A 20,899-nucleotide genomic window follows, 5' to 3' on the forward strand; every position below is an offset into this window, starting at 1 on the left:
CTTACCTCAACATTTCCTCTGAAGATCCCTCAAAATCTCACCTTAATCCGAGTTCTCAAAGTCCAAATGTGAAATAAGAGAATGAACCCTCGTTTTGAAATTTAAGTTCTGTTGCCCAGTTATTTACACATCGCGATCGCGTAAATCCACCCGTGGTCGCGTAAGACAAATTTCTCCCAAGCTCAACTTAGCCCTTTGAGATCGCGCAAAAGCACTCGCGAACGCGGATAACAACACTGCCTCAACATCGCGGTCGCATCACAAGCTACGCAATCGCATATCACAACTGCCCCAACCCCAGCTTCGCAAATTCTTCTTCGCGAATGCGAACTCCACCACGCGTTCGAGAAAAACTGTAAGCCAAACCTCTACGATCACATCCTCCTTTATGCGAACGCATAGAGTAAAAACCATAAGACCATGAAAACCCCTTCGCGATCGCGGTTCAAACCACGCAATCGCATAGAAGGAAACCAGAAGTACCAGATTGAGTAACTCCTCAACGATACGAAATGTGCCGAACATGGTCCGAATCACACCCGAGGCCCCCATGACCATAACCAAACATACCAACAAGTCCTAAAACACGATACGAAACTTAGTCGAGGACTTAAATCACATCCAACAACATCAAAAACACGAATCTCACTCCAATTCAAGCCTAATGAACTTATAAATACTACATTTGATGCCGAACCCTATCAAATCAAGTCCGTTTGACCTCAAATTTTGTACACAAGTCATAAATTACATTACAGGCCTACTCCAATTTACGAAATCGGAATCCAACCCCGATATCAAAAAGTCCACTCCCGGTCAAAATTTCAAAATCTTCAAACTTTCCAATTTTCGCCAATTAACGCTGAAATGACCTACGGACCTCCAAATCAATATCCGGACATGCTCCTAAGACCAAAATCATCTTACGGAGTTATTGGAACCGCCAAAACTCCATTCCGGATTCGTCTTTACACATGTCAAACTACGGTCAACTCCTACGATTTAAACTTTCAATTTAGGGACTATGTGTCCCATTTCACTCCAAACCTCTCCCGAATCCGACACCAAGCACCCCGATAAGTTACTTAACCACAAAAAAAAATAGAGGGAGCAATAAATAGGGGATCGGAGTTAATATTATCAAAATGACGGGTCGGGTCGTTACATTCGTCTCGGGTGCTTCTCGAGCCGTTGGTCGGGGTTCCCCGCGAACGCTGTTTTCGAGATCAGTTGGCAAGTTGGCATCGATGGCCACATGTGAGTTAGCATCGACCGGATCGGCAACTGGGAATCCGTTAGGATCAACAGGTGGCACCTCATTGCTAGGCACCAGATTGTTATTTTAGCCATGATGGCCAGACTCAGCATCAACGTTCAAGTGGGCAGACTGAGAATTTGGCATTTTTAAACTAACCTGAAATTAAGACTTTAAAGAACAATCGTAAAATAGAGTGTGTTATAAAGATTTGTATCCAATCACCATTATTATCCTTAGCCATACGGTGGACGCCAAACTGTTTACCCTTAAAACAGATAACAATTAAATTTGTACGCGATTTTAAGATATGGGGGATTGATTCAACACAAATAATCAAAGATATTAGATAAACGAATAAAAGGCAAAATGAATAATCAAACGAGTTGTAATGTTAAGGCCCAGGTCGAACTTTGGTTGAACAGTAATTTGGCCCTCAATTGGACCATTTGTTCGCAACCAATTGTGAACGGATAATAAACAGTAAAGCAATAGTTTTGCTATAGTTAGAGAGCATAAAAATGAAATTGTATTGCATTGGTTTGCGTGTTACAATATGTGTTATCAAATAAAAATTTCCCTTTTATATAATATAAGAGTTTCATCCCTAGTACAAGTCTAAAAAGGGTAAATATCTCCCTTTCTCGTTAATTACCGATCCGTAACTGACATCGGACGAGATTCCCCAGTGATATCCGGTTAGGTACGGATATCACGGCCCTCCGTTAGTCGTTCGTAATCGTTTGTTATATCTCCGAGGTTCAAGAGCTCGTTTCGAGTCCGGGGAGCATTACCTTATCATGCCCGGCGATGAGCCCATTGTTCATCTTTCACGAATCTTGGTACAAAAGGCTCCCAGCCTCGATTTCATCCTCGTGCGTTTGTGCTCTCCTTCCGTCTTCTTACCGGGAAATCAGGGTATGCATTATCCCCGATTTTATCCGTATACAGTGTTCAAATTAATTTGTGCATACATCCACTATTTGGTTCGATATCTGCTATTAATTTATCCAATGAACATCTAGACACCTTATGTTAGTTTCCAAAGACCTAAGTAGTCGTACATCCAATCATTTAAATTTAAAATAGTTGAGGATGCATGATATATGTATAATTCGTATATAATATGTGTATAATCAGCATATAATTTATGAATATCTGCTAGAAAAAGTAAATAATGAGATCGATAGACTATTTGTACAGGCAATTTGAGCGGTGAAACCTTAAAAATTGCTAGGCAAAGGCGTATCCAAGTTGAGGGATATAGGTTTACATGAACCCATACTCCTCTTCCTAAACCATAAATCATATATAATAATATTATATTTTTTTAAAATTACTTAAATATATTCGCGTGAACCTATGCTCAAAGATTATTATGATGCAATATTATTGGGTGTATCTCTACAAGTGAAATTGACAGTTCAAATCCCATTATGAACGGTCTTGTTTTCGGCACGGAGTATAAATATATATGTGAAAATTACTAAAATTTCAAAAAAAAATATAATCTTGAATCTATAATTTTAAAACTGTAGTGAGTCATGCTAAGAGACAAAAGTTAAACCAATCAAATATAATTTCTAGATACACCTCTTCATAATCGTATATTCATGCTTTTGAAATCCTGCATCCACCCCTGCCTAAAGGCACCAATTAACTGCCATCAAATAATACAAAATCGCCGGATTGCACCACCAATAAACACCACCATTTAATAGTTAATACTACTGCATCAGAAGAAAAGGAGAAAAGGGGAGATGAGGTGGAGAGCTTTCTGATAAAGATGGGTATGTCAGCTTTAGCTAATTTTGGAGAAGAAATTACTAATTTTAGATTGAAATCCCATTTCATCGACATAGTCAGAAGCAATGATGTTGTAAACGCACAAGTGAAACAAGAATGAGTATAGGTTTTGGGGATGTAATTTCGATCTAATCCGAGAGGGACGAGCAAGTGACAGATTGGGGGAAAAAATAGGTAGGCCTTCTGAGCGGTCATTTAGGGGCCTCGTTAGCGACCCATCATTCTTTCCTAAGTAGTCAGAGTCCGGTCGAAGCGAGCAAGAGATAGAGGAATCCTCGCTCATAGATGTGAATTGAAAAGGCAAGCCCGAATTCTTTTAATTAGGCTCTATAATTTGGTCCCTGTCGATTGTTATTCATAAGTTTTGTTTTGACCGCGGGAAGGTGAACTTTGCAAACACTAGAACTCAATCTTTTGAAATTTTCTTTGACTTTAAACAGTCCAACTTGATAATTATAGAAGCTCTTCGATACAATTAAATAAAAAGCCTCAAGGGCGTCATATTGTAGGAGCCCGAATTATGTGATTGAATAAATTCTCCTGCCACGTCAAGGACTGTAACTTAGAACGCCATAGCATTCTCTCCCTCCAAAAAATTTGTGGCCTCAATTTCGACCTCGTAAACTAATGTCATATTATGCACAAAATTTGAGCATCTATACTACGGTTTGCACTAGAAGTCTTCAAGCATGTTATCAAACCAGCACTTGTGGTGTTACTTGGATAATTGATAAACACGATTTTGTTAAACACTAGATACTTTAGAGTAAAATATGATAAATGTCGTTACTATAACATTATCTTATATGCATTAGCAACAAATGCTGCTATCCTATATTGGTTTTAGAAGCATTAGCAGCAAATGCTTCTAAATGCCAAATTGCTTATAGATGCATTATGCCTACTATTCCTTTATAAAGTATTTTAGTGTGAAAATATAAGTTTACAACATGGTGTACCAATTGCAAAAAGTTCAAAAAAGCACGGCTATCATACCTAGGAGTGGCAAACGGGCGGGGCGGGCTGGATATTGTTCGGGTAGAAAATGGGTAATAAAAAAACGGATAAATTATCCGACCCGACCCATATATTTAATACGGATAAAAAACGGGTTAACCGACGGATTCTTGAATATGAACACTTTTAGGAGAATTTCTAGTCTCCCAAACTTGAGAAACCCCAATTTGAGGCTTTACAAATGTAAAAGTTAAACCCATTAGTTATCCATTTTCTAAATGGATAATATGGTTCTTATCCATATTTGACCCATTTTTAAAAAGTTCATTATCCAACTCATTTTTTAGTGGATAACATGGGTGGTTGGTTAGCTGTGTTCTTTTAACCATTTTGCCACCCCTAATCGTACTATGCAGGTAGGAGGCCGATAGCATGTACTCTTATGGAATAAATGAGGAGCGCGCATGCTGTTATTTGAATATACAGTTCTTGCACAAACGTAAAACAACAGACCAGATGCACATTTGATAGTAGGTTGCTAAATTTAATAAGAATCACTTATGACTTAAAAATTCAAAAGATAAACATGGCTGGAATGGAGCTTCAACAGGCCAAGATGTAAGAAAGGTTTTCTTTATATCAAGTTTCACAAGGGATGGTGGACTTCAAAATACAGAAGCATGTTCTCTAAAATTTGCAGACTCTTTCACACTTGAGGCTAAGCATCTGAATAGAATTTCTTCTCCTTCAAGCTTTCGACAGTTTCTTTGATGCTTTCAGCCAAGGGAGTGAACTCAACACCCAATTGCTTTGCTCTTTCTATGTTAACCTGGTACTTCGGAGGAAATGGCTTATCATCAACACACCTGCAGAGTTTAATCGAAAAACTTTGAGCCACTAAAACAATGTCAAGAAGTAAACCATATGAATTCAGCTATTATCCACACCAATTTCAGTATTGTTTAGCAGAGCATGCTCTACCCATTTTTCAAAACATCACATTTCGAAGATGCAGATATCACCGAGATAAACTTTACTAGTGATGGCAAAATGGTTAATAGAAAATAGTTAACCACCCATATTATCCACTAAAAAATAGGTTGGATAATGAACTTTTTAAAAACGAGTCATATATGGATAAGAACCATATTATCAATTTAGAAAATGGATAACCAATGAGTTTAACTTTTACGTTTGTAAAGCCTCAAATTGGGGGTTAGTTTGGGAGACTAGAAATTCTCCAAAAGTGATCCTATTCAAGAAGTCATGGATAATATGGCCCATATTATCCGCGATAATTTATCCGTTTTTTCATTACACGTATTCGACCCGAACCATATCCGACACGCCCCGCCCGTTTGCCACTCCTAAACCTCACTGAATATATTACATATCAAATAAGAAACTTACTTTTCTGGAAGCTTCATTGTGGGATAATGCTCGCGTAATATCTTCACTAACTCAGAGTAGTGTGCAACTGCCTCAACCATTAAATATCTACCATTAGCTGAAGGATTTTCAAATGCTAGAATATGCGCGAGGGCAACATCTTTCACATTAACCCATCCAAGTGTAGCATTTGGGTATGTTTCAGCACCTGCCATAAAGCAAAAATGAAACTTCACCATGAATTCCAACATAGCATCATAGTAACATGAACAGGATGTTAAATAAACTTATTAACAAACTACCAAGTACAGTTATTAAAACAAAAAATAAGAAGTAACTAGATAGGAAATAAGGAAGAAGATAGGAAAAAGGAAGCCCTAACAGTTGCTCCTTCCAATCCTAAATCCAAATATATATGATGCACTTTCTATTCAGGATGCCCAAATATGAGATAGATTTCTAATAATATCAATTTATACAAACTGTTTCGTTCAAATTCTTTTTATACTTAAATTTAACATTTGAAGCAATTTCTCAGTCATATTAACTTTTTAACTATTGTTTTGGGAGTTTTGTCCACTGCTACTATAATAGGTAAATCAAATTACATCTTAAATTCAATATCCAGTCAAACTACATGACCATCCCTCTTCCATTGGCAGAGATCATAAAGAGCACACTGCAAGTAAGAAGTGGAATTTATATAGCAGATTCAAAAGTATCAAAACTCTCTTGTTCGAAGGAATTGAGACAAGTCAAAATAGTACTAGTGTGCTTTGATCAATACGCAAAATGTTCCTCCTAAAAATATCGTTTCCAAATAAATGGGCAATAGTTATCAGAGATGTGCCATTGGCAAGCAGAAACAAGGTTGAAGTATCTCTAACCTATTGATACGAACAAGACGAAACGAAATAATTGTTTGACATTAATAAGTTCGACTTTACAAGGTGCCTTGAGTCATGCAAATGGAAAAAAAAAGTTTTTAAACATCTTACGAATCATTGTAATGCAGTATAATTAGTGTCTGTGATGTTTACTCGTCAAGATTGAAGAAAGATACTGTAAGAAAAAAAGGGTACGAAGACCTATTTAATTTTCTGAAATCATCAGAATCAACAGAAATAGACATATTGATTTGTCAGATTCATTCTAGAGAAATTTTAGGAAAACAGTTAGGTAACAAATCGTGATTCCTTTTTTTATATTTTAAATTCATGAAAGACGAGTCGAAAGGTAAAACATCCTAGTTGCAGATGACAGATCAAAGACAAACCAGCTGCTTCAAAATCAAGCATACCATTTATCAGTTGTAAGACAGCAGCGCAACTTGTATTAAGTATTGGTTGTAACAAACCGCCAATAACCATTGCTGGGTTTATCGTAACCATATCGATAGCTTTCTCTTTCACAAACTTCCATGCAGCATCCTCAGCCAATGTCTTCGAAAGTACATACCAGAGCTGGTAAAAGCAACACAAGATGATCGGTAATTAGCTCCTCAAATAAAAAGAATTAAAGAGAGAGAGAGAGAGAGAGAAGTGGTTAAGACTCCAAAAGAGCTAAAAGCCAGGTCCTCATCGTTTTCCAGGTATTGTGGTCTGTAAAATATGTGTTACTCTATCTTATCAAGAAAATAAAAATAAAAATATGGGCTACTCTAATACAATGGTATTAGAAGATCCATTAGGTCGAAATGTAAAAGCTTTCAACAAGAACAAACAGCTAATCTCACCTTGCGCTCATTGTCATATAGAAGATTAATGTGTAAAGATGCTTATCAGAAAATAAAAGATTAAAGTTTAAATATGTGAAATCTAAAACAGAATGATTAAGTATCACTTCAGAAGATCCTCCTCAACAGTAAACGACATGTTTAAGATAACCAAGAACTAAAGATAAACTTGATAAGAAATAAGGAAAAGAAAAAACCTAATCTGGGCACAAAGTAGTGTCTGATCATTTAATGAGCAGAGTTATGCAGATGGGCACAAAGTAGTGTCCGTAATGAGCAGAGTTATGCAGATCTGATTTTAATGCTTTGATAAGAATTTATAAGAAGATGTGAACTAAACACTCTACATAACTTCTTCGATAAGCAAATGATTTAATTGTTAAAGTAAATGGAGTATTCAAGTAATAGAACTTAATTCAACTGTGTTCAAATTTCAAACCCAATGGTTGAGATACAGTGATTGAGCTTTACCATCAGTTTCCCCTGCCATAAAAACACTCCATATATTGGAGAATTTCAACCATTTTTTAGCCGACAGAACCATTCCTGGTATAAAGATTTTGTAGCAAAAAGCATTCAACTCGACTTTAGTTACTTAAAAGGTTATGTCACCAAAATCATCCTTAAGCTAAAGCACCAACATTCACAACAAGCAGATATAAACTATTTATCTAGTTTTAACCAACTTCTACTGCTGCTTTCTGTCTTTTCCCAACAAATCCTCTGTTTCACCAAAGCATGAAAAAATGAACGCCATCTGTTCTTAAGGTTTTGAATTGCATCATTAGGGTGGGAAACTAAACAAATATTGCAAACCCACAATTGCATCTGGCCCTACTAAAACCAAGAAGAGTTCTGTGCAGATTAAGAACGCATTGTGATTAGTGTTCACTACTCTATAGCAACATGCTACCAAAAGAGATCTGGTTCTGTTTCTAGAAAGAAGTGAAGTATTTTGCAAGCCAAAGATTAATCAAACCTATTCAATTTCTAAACCAGTAACTTGGCCCAGAACCTTTCCATCACACACATAGGTAAACATAAGCTTGAACAGGAAAGGGGATGAGTATCTCAGTCACAGCTCCTGCATAGCAAGGATATATCATAAACTTGCAGACACTTGCGAAAGTGACTGAGTTATCTTGCTTTTGTTGTATCTCTTTACTCCTCTCTTCTTTCTCTCCTTTAGTTACTTCTTCAAGCTCTATTTCTCGCTCCATCCTACAGTTCCTTCCAAATCCTACTGCCTAATAAACAAACAGTTCTTATTTAACCATAGAAAATTGCTAGAAGCACTTTCAAGCCCTAGCTTTTTGAAAAGAATTGCAGTTATTTACTATAGTTGCTACAGCCAGACAGTTTTTGTTTACTCTGCTCTTGCATTAACGTTCTACCCATCTCAAAATGCAAAAGCAAAATGCTCCATAACTTTGGTTGTCAAGCTCTCCCTTAATTTATGAGACATGGGTGTGCAGTTTGTTGGCCTTTCCACTACCTACTCAAGGAAAAAATCTCACAGCTTTAGCACACCAACTACATCGATTTGGAAAAAGTTGAAGAATCAGAATCGTAAAACATCATTGCTAATACTTTATGTGCAGTGGCGTATGCAAAATTTTATGCTAGCAGGGTAGGCTTGTTATCACAACTCTGCTTGTATATGAGTTTATTTGGAATCATAGAGGTTTATTTTGATGTTCAGAGGTTCTAAAGTTTTATTTCTTATCCCAAATTGATATTTATTTTGCACTATTTTCAACATTAGTTATATACCTAATATTATTTTATAGACAAATATGTATTATTTAGTGGATATTTTCGATGAAGTGGCTAATGAAACCCTTCAATAATGACACCCTTTTATTGAAGGGTGTCTTTGGCACTGGCGGGAAGAAATACTGTCTTTATGAATTAAATCTCAGGTCCCAATGGACTCAAAATCTTTTTTGGCCACAAAAAGGTGAAATGAGTGGTGCACAATTCTTCAATTTACACCGCGCTTAGAGCATACACAAAAACTTATCCGTTCATTGGTCCTTCGCGTATACATATAGTGCAAGAACAAAGAAGGTCAACAAGTCTCACAACTGGTTAATTTTTTTTGTAAATGGTAACATCTCATAACTCGTTAAAATTCCAATTTGAAGCGAAAATGGATAGAAATAAGTTGTGTAAGAGACCAAAACATCTCTAATTTTGCACATTAAGGAGAAATTTTTAATAACATGAGAATCAGAAAAACAAAAAGAAGAGAAGTTTACACCTATTTATGCATAATTTTTAAGCTTATCAAAAATTTGAGCTCCATAATAGGAGATTATTAGTACCGCATTTAGCACGGTGGATATTGGAGGTTTCAAAGTGCGGAACAACTCGAGCTAATTTTGCCAAGTGAAGAATTATGCCAAGTGAATTTTTTTCCTTTTTCAAAAATATGAATTTGGCGTAATTTTTCCGAGGATGCACACTTTGAAAACTAACTTGAGTTGTTCCACAACTACTTACTAAAAATCATATTAATTGCTGCTTATCATAGTTCTTAATGCCACCCTACCTCTTTTAACTCGCCAAAAAAAATTATTTGTTGCTTAAAAATCCAACTATCGTAAAGCCTAAAAGAAGACGTACTTTGCTAAGTTAATCTTAATCTCGTGATCTTCGTTAACAAGACCCTTGATTCTCTCACTTAAGTAAAACAACTATGTCTCGTGTGAATTGCAAAGAGTTCTCCTTCTCTTCACAGTATTATCATATTTTTTCCAAAGATGACTTATTTTAAATTTCAAATGAGTTTTTGCGACTAATTTTCGGCGAAGAGAATGTTCGAACAACTCATAAAAGCATTATAATCTTTTTGCACTGGTTCAACCCCTTTTTTCAACTTTAAACTTTATCATTGAGAATTGTAATCTCGTCTTCCTTGGTCTAGATATTTGAAAATGGTTCAATTTTTCATCGTTTTTCTTTATCGATTTGTCCCCTCAAGTTCCTCTAGTTTTATCGGCACTTCACTCCAACGAATTTTAAAGAGGGAACGTATTTCAACAGAGGAACATGAGGGGGAACGATCGATTAACTAAAATGATGAAAAAGCTGAACCATTTTCAAATGTGTGGACCAAGCAAAATGAGATCACAGTTCTCAAAGGGAATTATAAAGTTCAAAGTTGAAAAGGGATTGAAATGAGGAAAAATGACTATTTGCACTTTATGAGTCGATCAAGACATTCTCTTTAACGCAAATTAGCCACTTGAAAAATTACGTAAAACATCTCAAGGAGAAATATAACATGACTACAAAGAAGGACTCCAAGCTGCCCACACGAAGCAGAATTGTTCTACTTGTGAGAAAATCTGGAGTGATGTTTAACAAGGATCACGAGATTGATCAACGATTAACTCGGCAACGCAAGTGTTCTTTTAGGCTCTAAGAGACTGAATTTGCAAGCAATGGATAAATTCTTTGTGGGATGGGAAAATTAGGGGTGGCCTTAAAAGCTATGATAAACAACAATCAATATAATTCCAAACAAGTAGCTATAAAGCTCAAATTATTTTTTCAAAGTGTGAATACTAGGAAGAATCATGCCACGCGAATATTTGGAGGTGCCGAAAACCTTAGAAAATGTATAATTTGTCACTATCTTCATTTTCAATGATGATTGATCTACCCTAACATGCTAATTTGTTAGCGTGCTAAATGCAGTGCTAATAATAACCTACTATGGATCTTATAAACTCCTCTCCTAGTTGTACAAAACTAGAGATGTTTCAATCTTTTGAACAATTTATTTCTATCGATTTTCCCCGGATATATATTTCTTGTTGACTTTCATTGGTTTTACCACTCAGCATATGTAGAATTGAAGGATCAATAAACGAGAAATTTTTTGTGTATTCTCTAAGCATCGTATAGGTTGAAGAATTGTGCACCACTCATTTCTCTTTTTCGGGGCAAAAAAGAGATTTTGAGTCTATTGGGACCAAAATGTTTAAAGTAGAAAGAAAATATTCTTTTCATTGGTGATAGACACTCTTTAATAAAAGGTGTCATTCCACATTGCTTTGTCAAAATATCAATTAATAGTGCAAAACAAAAATCAATTTAGAACAAGGAGTAAAACTTTAGAACCTCTACCCTCCCAGTTAAACCCACACAAGCCAAGTTGTGATACAATGCAGACAACGCTTATGTAAGATCCCGCATACGCCATTGCTTTTTGCATATAACACGTCAAGCTTCTTATGAAATGTATATTTTTGGTTGTTGACTTCATAATTGTGTTGCATACTATGCAGTGAGAATATGTGTTGTCTCATCTTAGTGTACAATTTTCTCATTCATACTTTGCAATGAGAATATGCGAAGCTAAAACCAATGCATACACTAGGTATTTTCATAGGCAATGTCAACATTTAAATAAGTGATGAATAAGTGACAAACTGGGAGAGATGAGAAGAACAAGTGCAGCAATCTAGAAAGCTCAAAATTTGCAAATTGAAGACGAGGAGAAGTAGTTTTTTCCAAATTAGAATTCTAAAACATTGAATTTTTTATTATCACTTTACTCAACACACAAGGAGTTTTGGTCCAGTGGTTTAACTGATTATTACCAGAATGAGGTTGATGGTTCGACTCTTTGACCTCATACATTTTTATCAAATCGGGCTAAAATATGCAAAACTACAATACCACAATGAAGTTTGAACCCTTAACCTCAATCAAAGAAGCAAGGCACTTGACCACTGGACCAGAAAGGACTAGATGTCAAGGAGTTCCATTTAATATTATGTATCTTAGTTTTTGTTTTTGCATATATGTTATATAGCAAAATTTTCCAGCATGTCGCTTAATGTGGATCCCGCTGTTTACGTAGCATAATAGTTAAATAATTATTGTTCAAGGGCTTATGCCAACAATTGTGCTGCTAAGTGCTAACGGAAAATGAAAAGTCATATCAAGCACCTGTGATTCTCTGCAAAAGTCAGGATCCGACCACCATGTCTCATCAACTACCACTTCAGGGGTTCGCGGTTTTCCATTGAAAGCAACTGCTGCTACAGATGATGTCAAAACCACTCTTCTAATTGATGGCGTCTTTGCAACTGATCCAAGAACATTAAGTGTCCCCTTCAGTGCAGGATCAATTAATTCTGCCTGCACATTGAGAGTAGGGTTAATCCATTACATCAGCATATGGAAACACCAAAAAACTAGAACATAGAAATATGGCCAACAGAACCAAGACGGCTATAGCCAGTTTAATAGGACAGATTCTCTTACAATTAAGTAGCAATGGTGCACAATAGTAATCTTTTAAGATGGTATCTGAAAACATAGTACTACAGCTAATATAGCTTCACAGCTCTTGCTTAACTGTATAACTCCAAAGTCCAATCGACATTTTAAGTCTTTCAATATCAGTACACATTCTATTAAAAGATTTTATTGAGCAAATTCAGAGGCAACAGTTTATGCAGGACCTGTAGCCATCACAAAAAGATACACTTCGTGAAACATATGAAAATACAATTTTATCAGGTAACAGAGCAAAGTTTACAGTATTTTTAATGTGAATTCATATCAGGTAGTTACTAACTGACTCGTGCATAGTATAGAAAATAATCAGAAAGGGTCGGTGGAATAACTTCTTCATTTAGCTAATACCATAATGATATGAAGAATTACCTCTGGATAGCTAGCACAAAGAACAGAAATTTGTGAATAACAAAGGAAAAGCTTCAATGACACCAACTACTTGATTCCAAAGACCAAGCTTGCAAAAGCAACAGCCAAAAGGCCCAAAAAACCATATTTATCAGGAAAATGAGTGATGAACCTGTGGGTCTTTGACTCCATGGTAAAATGGAGATGCTGTATGAAATACGCCTTCACACCCATCAACCACAGCATCAAAGGCACCTTCTTCCAGAAGGTTCGCTTTGAACAAGTGGAGCCTCTCCTTAGCTCCATCAAGGGATGTCAAGTGATCTGTCTTCTTTGGATCACCTGCGGATGAATCCATAAATGCTTAATAAATAAATATAACATAATAGCAAAAACATTAAGTGAAGAGCTTATTTAATATGATTTTATCCTATATGCCACCGAGTAGTAACTATAAATTTCCAAACAAATGGGAAGCTTCGAATCTTTACTTAAATATCTCATATTCAAGCATGAGACTGTTATGTCCATGCAAGTCCTCACTGCCTTCATATTTCTAGATGAATGTAACTCAATTTTGATGATTTTCAGTATATATTCCTTCCAGAAAAACAGTTTGTGCTGAATCGAGAAGAGCAAAAGCATCTTAATATTTAAGAAATTATTCAGTTTGAACACGGAAAAAGACAAAGGAATAGTACAAATTCTTAGTATCTATATAATCATATAAACAGCTCCATAAGCTTGCATTTGATCTAAGTCTGTTATATAGGTATGTGATATACTGATTTAAGTTAGTCTATCTAAGAGGAAAAACACAACAGCCTTTCAAATATTAAAAGTTTGTTCGGAACCAGTTCATTCCAATACTTGTAAAACTATCGTAAGGTAAATATTGTATCTCTAAAAATAGAGGTTCTCAAAATTTCATACTATCCCTACACTGATGTAGAAGTCTCAAGACAGATTAAAGAGATCATGACAAATACAGGAACCTAAGATAAGTGTAACAACAACTAAGCTTTACTCCCAACCAGTCCATATGCCTATCATTTACATCCATGTATTCTATTCTTAGCTGTGTTTGTATTGATTCTGAGTGCTTGTAGATCTCTTAAAATACTTTCCTTCTTTGATTCTACATTTACCTTCTCTTTTTTAACACCTTCAATCATCATAGTATCATCTATGGATCGCGCATTTGGAGGTCTATAGAGAACATAGTCAAACCATCTTAGGCCAACTCAATATTAAAATATTTATTACATTAGTATGCAAGTGTCTCTCTCTCTCTCTCTCTCTCTCTATGCAACTGTATATATATATAAATATATGTGTGCGTGTGTGTGTGATGCATCTACCTAAGCAATTGGTTGGCAGGCAGAGTTACTGGTATATAGAATAGTCGAGATGCCACAAGTTAACCTAAACACCACAATCATAAGAAATAAAATTAAAAAAACAGAAAGTAAAATTTGAATATCAACCGTTGGAATGTTCTAGAACTTCTAAATAATCATCAAAAACTCATTAGCCCTAGCTTATCTAAAACAACTCAAATTATACAATTGAATGCCAAATCCTTCAGAATGATCACATAGAAAGAAATGATCTAACAAGTTCGGAATCCATTTTTTCTGTATTCTATTCAAATGAAAAAGAATTTTTAAGAGAGAGAACAAACGTAACTGGGATCGCGAACAGTGGCCTTAACGGTATAACCACGCTGGAGCAGAAACTTCACTAACCATGAAGCTATGTAGCCTGAAGATCCTGTTACACATACTGTTTTCGTCGCCATTTTTGTCTCTTCCTTTTCACCTACCGCACTGGGTAAACTATCCGAGTGGTCTGATCTGTGTGACAAATGTGGCATTTATAGGACCACCGTATTATTCGGATTCTTGATTTTAATATTTAAAAGCCTATATTTGGTATATCTCTTGATTTTAATATTAAAAGGCATATATATAGTAAGGTTGGATTATGCATTTATTTGGGTATGGTCTAATTTCTATTTTGGAAAACATGAATGGGTACTCCCTCCATCTCATATTAATAGTCGTGGTTACTAAAAATAATTATATCAAATTATTTGTCACTTTAGAAGTACAACACAAAAATTAATTCTCTTTTTCCTTTTTTTACCCTTAGTAATAATTATCCTTGAAAACTACAAATACTAAACTTTGTTCAAATACCACTGAAGAAATATTAAATATTAAGATATGAATAAGGTAAAGTAGTCAAAATTCCCATCCTAATTAATTTTTTTAAGAGACGTGTACAAGAGAATCATGACAGATAATATGAGACGGAGGGAGTATCATTTTTTTTTGTTCCTAAAGTGTTCGTTTTAAGTATTACAACCCCGTTTCCCCATTCACTGCTCAAATTGTGATTACGGTTGTTATTTGACTAGCCGGGGTTATTGGTTCGGGTCCGGTGAGGTTTTGGAATGATTTGGAATACTTAGTTCCAAGGTTTAGAACTTAAGTTGAAAAGGTTAACCGGATATTGACGTATGTGTAACGACCCCAGAAAAGTTTTGCTAAGGAAATTAATGTTTCGTGGTACCGAATTAGGCTTACGTGTTTGAGAATTGTAGAAATTCTTCGCGACGAGCTTGCTCCGCGGCTCGGACCTTTTGGGTTGAACAATGTGCCGGGGAATAAAGGAAAATTTTTGTCGAAAAAAGTCATTTATGCGGCCCACTATGCGGTCGCAGAATCACTCTACAGACCGCATAATGGTCGCAGAGTGAATCGGAGGTGGGGGCAAGTTTGGAGGAAGGTCTGCGGCGCCTTATGCGATCACAGACCAATTCTGCGGTGCATTATGCGACCGCAGAACAGGTCTGCGGACCGCATAACGCCGCAGACTGAAACAGTGTTGCCTAGTTCTTGCGACCCATTATGCGGTCTTTAAAGAGGTAAGAATTTCTTCCCCAATTCTTCAATTTTGAGTTTGGGTAAATATGGGTGATTGGGAGTATGATTCTTGAGTGTAAGAGTATTATTTATACATACACATACCAATAAGGTTTGTGAAAAGATTGTTGAGTTCAAATGGGTAAAGATTGGGTTAAAATGATAGAAATCTTCAAAGACTTTAGTTGAAGATTTGAGGGTCGAGTTGATGTCGGAATTTGGTGAAATTTGTATGGTTGGACTCGTGGTTGGACGGGCGTTCATAGTTTGTAATTTTTTCGGGTTCCGAGGCATGGACCCCACGGGCGATTTTTGAGTTAAATTTTGAATTTTATTGAAAAATTAGTATTTTCTTATGGAATTAATTCTAATAATTTGTATTGACTAATTTAAATTAATTGTGGCTAGATACGAGGCTTTCGGAGACCAATTCGCGAGGCAAGGGGATAGCAGAGTAAGAAATTACGCGGTTTGAGGTAAGTAATATTTCTAAACTTGGTTTTGAGGGTATAAATCCCTGAATTTCATGTTGTATGAATTGTTTGGAGATGACACACATGCTGCGTGAAGGGCATGTGGGCGTGCATCATGAAAATTGCGACTTAAATTATTTTCGTGGAGTTGCATAATTAAATAAATGTCATTATCCGCATATCCTCCACGTGTTAGAGAAATTGAGCTGAGACTCATATTAAAGATCATAATTTGGCTATGCGCCAATATATTTTGGGACCCACATAGGTCGTATTGCTGTTGAATTATTTGTTTAAATTTATAATTTTGTACTCAGTCACATCTATCACTTTTATATCATATCTCAATCTCTGTTGTCATTCATTGATACTTCATATCATCATGTCGGGTTCATTTTTCATGTCATTGAGAGCCCGAGAGACTAGAGATTCTGAGTGATAGTTATGTTTATTTATTTATGCCTAGATCTGGCTATTATAGCGTTTGGGTTGAAGGAGCCCCTCCGGAGTCTGCACCCCCATAGTGAGCGTAGTTAAAAAAAAAAAAAATAAATAAAAATAAAAAATAAATAAATAAATATATATATATATATATATATATATCTGGGATGGAACTTCCCTGGGCATGGATCTTGCCATAAATATATATTGAGGGATGGATCTTGCCCAAAGCGTTGATATTCGGGGATAGATCTTCCCCTGGGCTGGATTGGCCTTATAACGTACTGAGTGACTGACTGTAAGTTGATGGATATACATATATATTTGGGATGGATTTTTCCTGGGCTGTATTGGCCATATACAGTACCAAATGAATGAGTATTTTAGATTGTGAGTACACGGAGTTTTCACTAAGGTGCATCACATACAGTATGTACATTGGCATGTAGATATAGAGATGTCATATTCCCCGTATTGTTCAGAATTGATCTGTTTTATTTGTACTGAAAGCAACTGTTGAACTTGAAAGCATGCCTACATTTCTGTATTGTTATTATTTGTACTGGACTGTACCTGCAGAGCTCGTCATTACTTTCAGCCCAGAGGTTAGTCTTGTTACTTACTGAGTTGGTTGTACTCATACTACACCATGCACCTCGTGTGCATATCCAGGTACCTCCGGACACGGCGATTGCTAGTTTTTTGGAGCTTTATCTATGGAGACTATTGAGGTAGCTGTTTCGCGTCCGCAGACCTTGACTCTCTTCTTTTCAGTTGTTGTACTGTTCTACATTTTTCAGACAGTGTTTTTATCAGTCAGACTTTGTTATTATTTAAGATGCTCATGTACTCAGTGACACCGGGTTTTGGGAATGTATCTTATGTCAGTAATTTGTGAGATTTGTTTTATGGAATTTCAAATATTATGTTTTCAAACTTGAAAGAAATTATGATTTATTGAGGTTATCGGCTTGCCTAATATTGAGATAAGCCCCATCACAACAGGTTAGGATTTTATGGTCGTGACAAGTTGGTATCAAAGCCTAGGCTACATAGGTCTCACGAGTCATGAGCATGTTTAGTAGAGTCTTGCGGATCGGTACGGAGACGTCTGTACTTATCTTCGAGAGGCTGCCGAATCCTTAGGAAAATTTCACCTTCTTGCATTCTGTCATACGAATTTGTTGATTCCGGAAACTAAATTTCTGTTATTCTATTCTCTCACAGATGGTGAGGACACGTACTACCGGATCAGACGGTCAGCCACCAGTTCCACCAGTTAGGGCCGCGAGAGGCTGGGGTCGTGGTAGAGGTCGGGGCCATAGTAGAGGCTGTGGTAGAGGTCGAGGACGAGTTAGAGGTCGAGGTGTAGCTCGTACAGCAGTTGGAGCAGCACCTGTAGCACCACCAGTTGCTCCAGCTCAGGAGCAGATTCTAGATATAGTTGAGCCGACGGGACCAGCTCAGGCACCAGCTATGCCTATTGAGATTCCAGGCCTACAAGAGGCTTTGGCTCAGATATTGACAGTTTGCACTGGCCTTGCTCAGGTGGTTTTGGCTCAGGCCATACCAGCCACTTCTTAGGTCGGGGGAGGTACTCATACCCCTTTCGCCCATACTCCAGAGCATGTAGTAGAGGGACTTCAGATACCGGGGGCACTACCAGTCCAGCCGGTTGCAATTGCTCAGGTCCCGGTAGTCCCCGTTATGGTTTATGATGAGCAGAGGAGACTTGAGAGATTTGGGAGGCTTCGACCTTCGTCATTTAGCGGTGCTGAGTTAGAGGATACTCAGGGTTTTCTGGATAAGTGCCAGCAGATGCTTCAAACAACGGGTATTCTGGAGACCAGTGGGGTTTCATTCACTACTTTTCAGTTTTATGGGACTGCCTTCAGATGGCAGGAGTTCTCCATTCTCTTTTTGGAGAAGTTTGTGCCGCAGTCTCACAGAGAGGAGCTGCACAGGCAGTTTGAGCAGTTACGTCAGGATGGCATATCTGTGACGCAGTACGAGATGAGATTTTTGAGTTGGCCCATCACGTAGTTTGGTTGGTTCCCACTGATAAGGAGAAGACTAGGAGGTTCATTGATGGCCTCACGTATCATCCGCGGTTGCTTATGACTAGGTAGAGGGTATCTGGGCCACTTTTGATGAGGTGGTTGACATTGCTCAGTAGATAGAGGTGGTCCGTAGCTAGGAGCGTGGTGAGAGGGAGGACAAGAGGCCTCGAGGTTCAGGCGGTTCTAGTGGGGTACCTTCTGGAGGGTAGTCCTACCACAACAGGGGTCGTCCTTACAGACACGCTCAAATGGGTTGTCCAGTTCACCGTGGTGCATCATCCAGCAATGGTTCATACAGTTCTCATCAGGGTCAGTCATCTCTTAGTGCACTTCCAGCCTTGAGTATGCCTTGTGCTCTTTCAGTTCAGGAATCATCTGTGCCAGGTTCTTCTGGTAGTTATTCTGGTTCTCGAGGTCCGCCTCAGTATTTACCAGCCTTTTCAGAGAGTGGTTGCTTTGAGTGTGGAGACTTGGGCCACATAAAGAGATATTGTCCCCGCCTTACGCGAGGTCCAATTCAGCAGAGGAATCATGTTACGACTTCTGCACCAATTGCTCCACCACCTGCCCAGCCAGCTCGAGGTGGGGCTCAGTCAGCTAGGGGTCGCCCAAGAGGGGGAGACCGATTAGGTGGTGGTCAGGCCCCATTCTATGCTTTTCCTGCCAGACCAAATGTTGTTGCTTCAGATGCAATGATCACAGGTATTGTCTCAGTGTGCCACAGGGAGGCTTCTATATTATTTGACCTTGGTTCCACTTATTCGTATGTATCATCGTATTTTAATCATTATATGGATATTTCTCGTGAGTCCTTAGTTTCACCTGTTCGTGTATCTACACCGGTGGGAGATACTATTATTATAAACCGTGTGTATCGGTCGTGTAGGAGACTAGAGTTGATCTCTTATTGCTTAGTATTGTTGATTTCGATGTAATCCTGGGTATGGATTGGTTGTCCGCATGTCATGCTATTCTGGACTGTCACGCAAAAACTGTGACGTTGGCAATTCCGGGGTTGCCAAAGGTCGAATGGAGAGGTTCTCTAGATTATGTTCCCAGTAGAGTAATTTCTTACATGAAGGCCCAATCTATGGTGGGGAAGGGGTGTTTGTCATATGTGGATTTTGTGAGAAATGTTGATGCAAATACCCCTACTATTGATTCAGTACCGGTAGTGCAAGACTTTCCAGGTGTATTTCCTGTAGACTTGCCGGATATGCCACCCGACATGGATATTGATTTCGGTATCGACTTGGTTTCGGGAACACAACCCATATCTATTCCTCTGTATCGTATAGCAACTATTGAATTGAAGGAGTTGAAAGAGCAACTTCAAAAACTTCTAAATAAGGGGTTTATTAGGCCTAGTGTGTCGCCTTGTGGTGCACCGGTTCTTTTTGTGAAAAAGAAAGATGGTACTATGCGGATGTGCATCGATTACAGGCAACTAAATAAAGTTACAATCAAGAATAAGTATCCTTTGCCTCGTATTGATAACTTATTTGACCAGCTTCAGGGAGCGAGGGTATTCTCCAAAATTGATTTCATATCCAGGTATCACCAGTTAAAAATTCGGGATTCGGATATTCTAAAGACGGTATGCAGGACTCGTTATGGTCACTATGAATTTCTCGTGATGTCGTTTGGGCTGACCAATGCCCCAACAACATTTATGCACTTGATGAATAGTGTATTCCAACCATATCTTGATTTATTCGTCGTAGTATTTATTGATGATATCCTGGTGTACTCACGTAGCTAGGAGGAGCATGCACAATAGTTGGGTATTGTATTACAAAGGCTGAAATAGGAGAGACTGTTGCCAAATTCTGTAAGTGTGAGTTCTGAATTAGTTCGGTGGCATTCTTGGGACACATAGTGTCTAGTAAAGGAATTAAGGTAGATCCGAAGAAGATAGAGGCAGTTCAGAGTTGGCCCAGGCCATCTCCAGCTACTGAGATTCGAAGTTTTCTCGGCTTGGCCGGCTATTATTGTCTCTTTGTGATGGGTTTCTCGTCCATTGCATCACCTATGACTAAATTGACCCAGAAAGGTGCTCCGTTCAGATGGTCGGATGAATGTGAAGAGAGATTTCAGAAGCTCAAGATGGCTCTGATTACAGCCCCAGTATTGGTGTTGCCTATAGATTCAGGGTCTTATACTGTGTATTGTGATGCATCGCCTAT

The 20,899-nt window shown here is 37.7% G+C and overlaps 1 protein-coding gene across 1 annotated transcript; it reads right to left on the reverse strand.

Annotated features, from left to right (window-relative positions):
- Positions 1–4,518: 4,518 nt before the first annotated feature.
- Positions 4,519–14,671, reverse strand: LOC104110705 (cinnamoyl-CoA reductase CAD2-like). Its single transcript, XM_009620246.4, has 6 exons — positions 14,499–14,671; positions 12,982–13,151; positions 12,108–12,299; positions 6,708–6,870; positions 5,429–5,615; positions 4,519–4,884 (listed from the first exon to the last, which is right to left on the reverse strand). Exons 1-6 carry the CDS (start codon positions 14,608–14,610, stop codon positions 4,737–4,739), a joined length of 972 nt encoding a protein of 323 aa, XP_009618541.3. The 5' UTR covers positions 14,611–14,671; the 3' UTR covers positions 4,519–4,736.
- Positions 14,672–20,899: the final 6,228 nt, after the last annotated feature.

The sequence above is a fragment of the Nicotiana tomentosiformis genome, chromosome 1 (genome assembly GCF_000390325.3).
Source record: "Nicotiana tomentosiformis chromosome 1, ASM39032v3, whole genome shotgun sequence".
Classification (NCBI taxonomy): domain Eukaryota; kingdom Viridiplantae; phylum Streptophyta; class Magnoliopsida; order Solanales; family Solanaceae; genus Nicotiana; species Nicotiana tomentosiformis.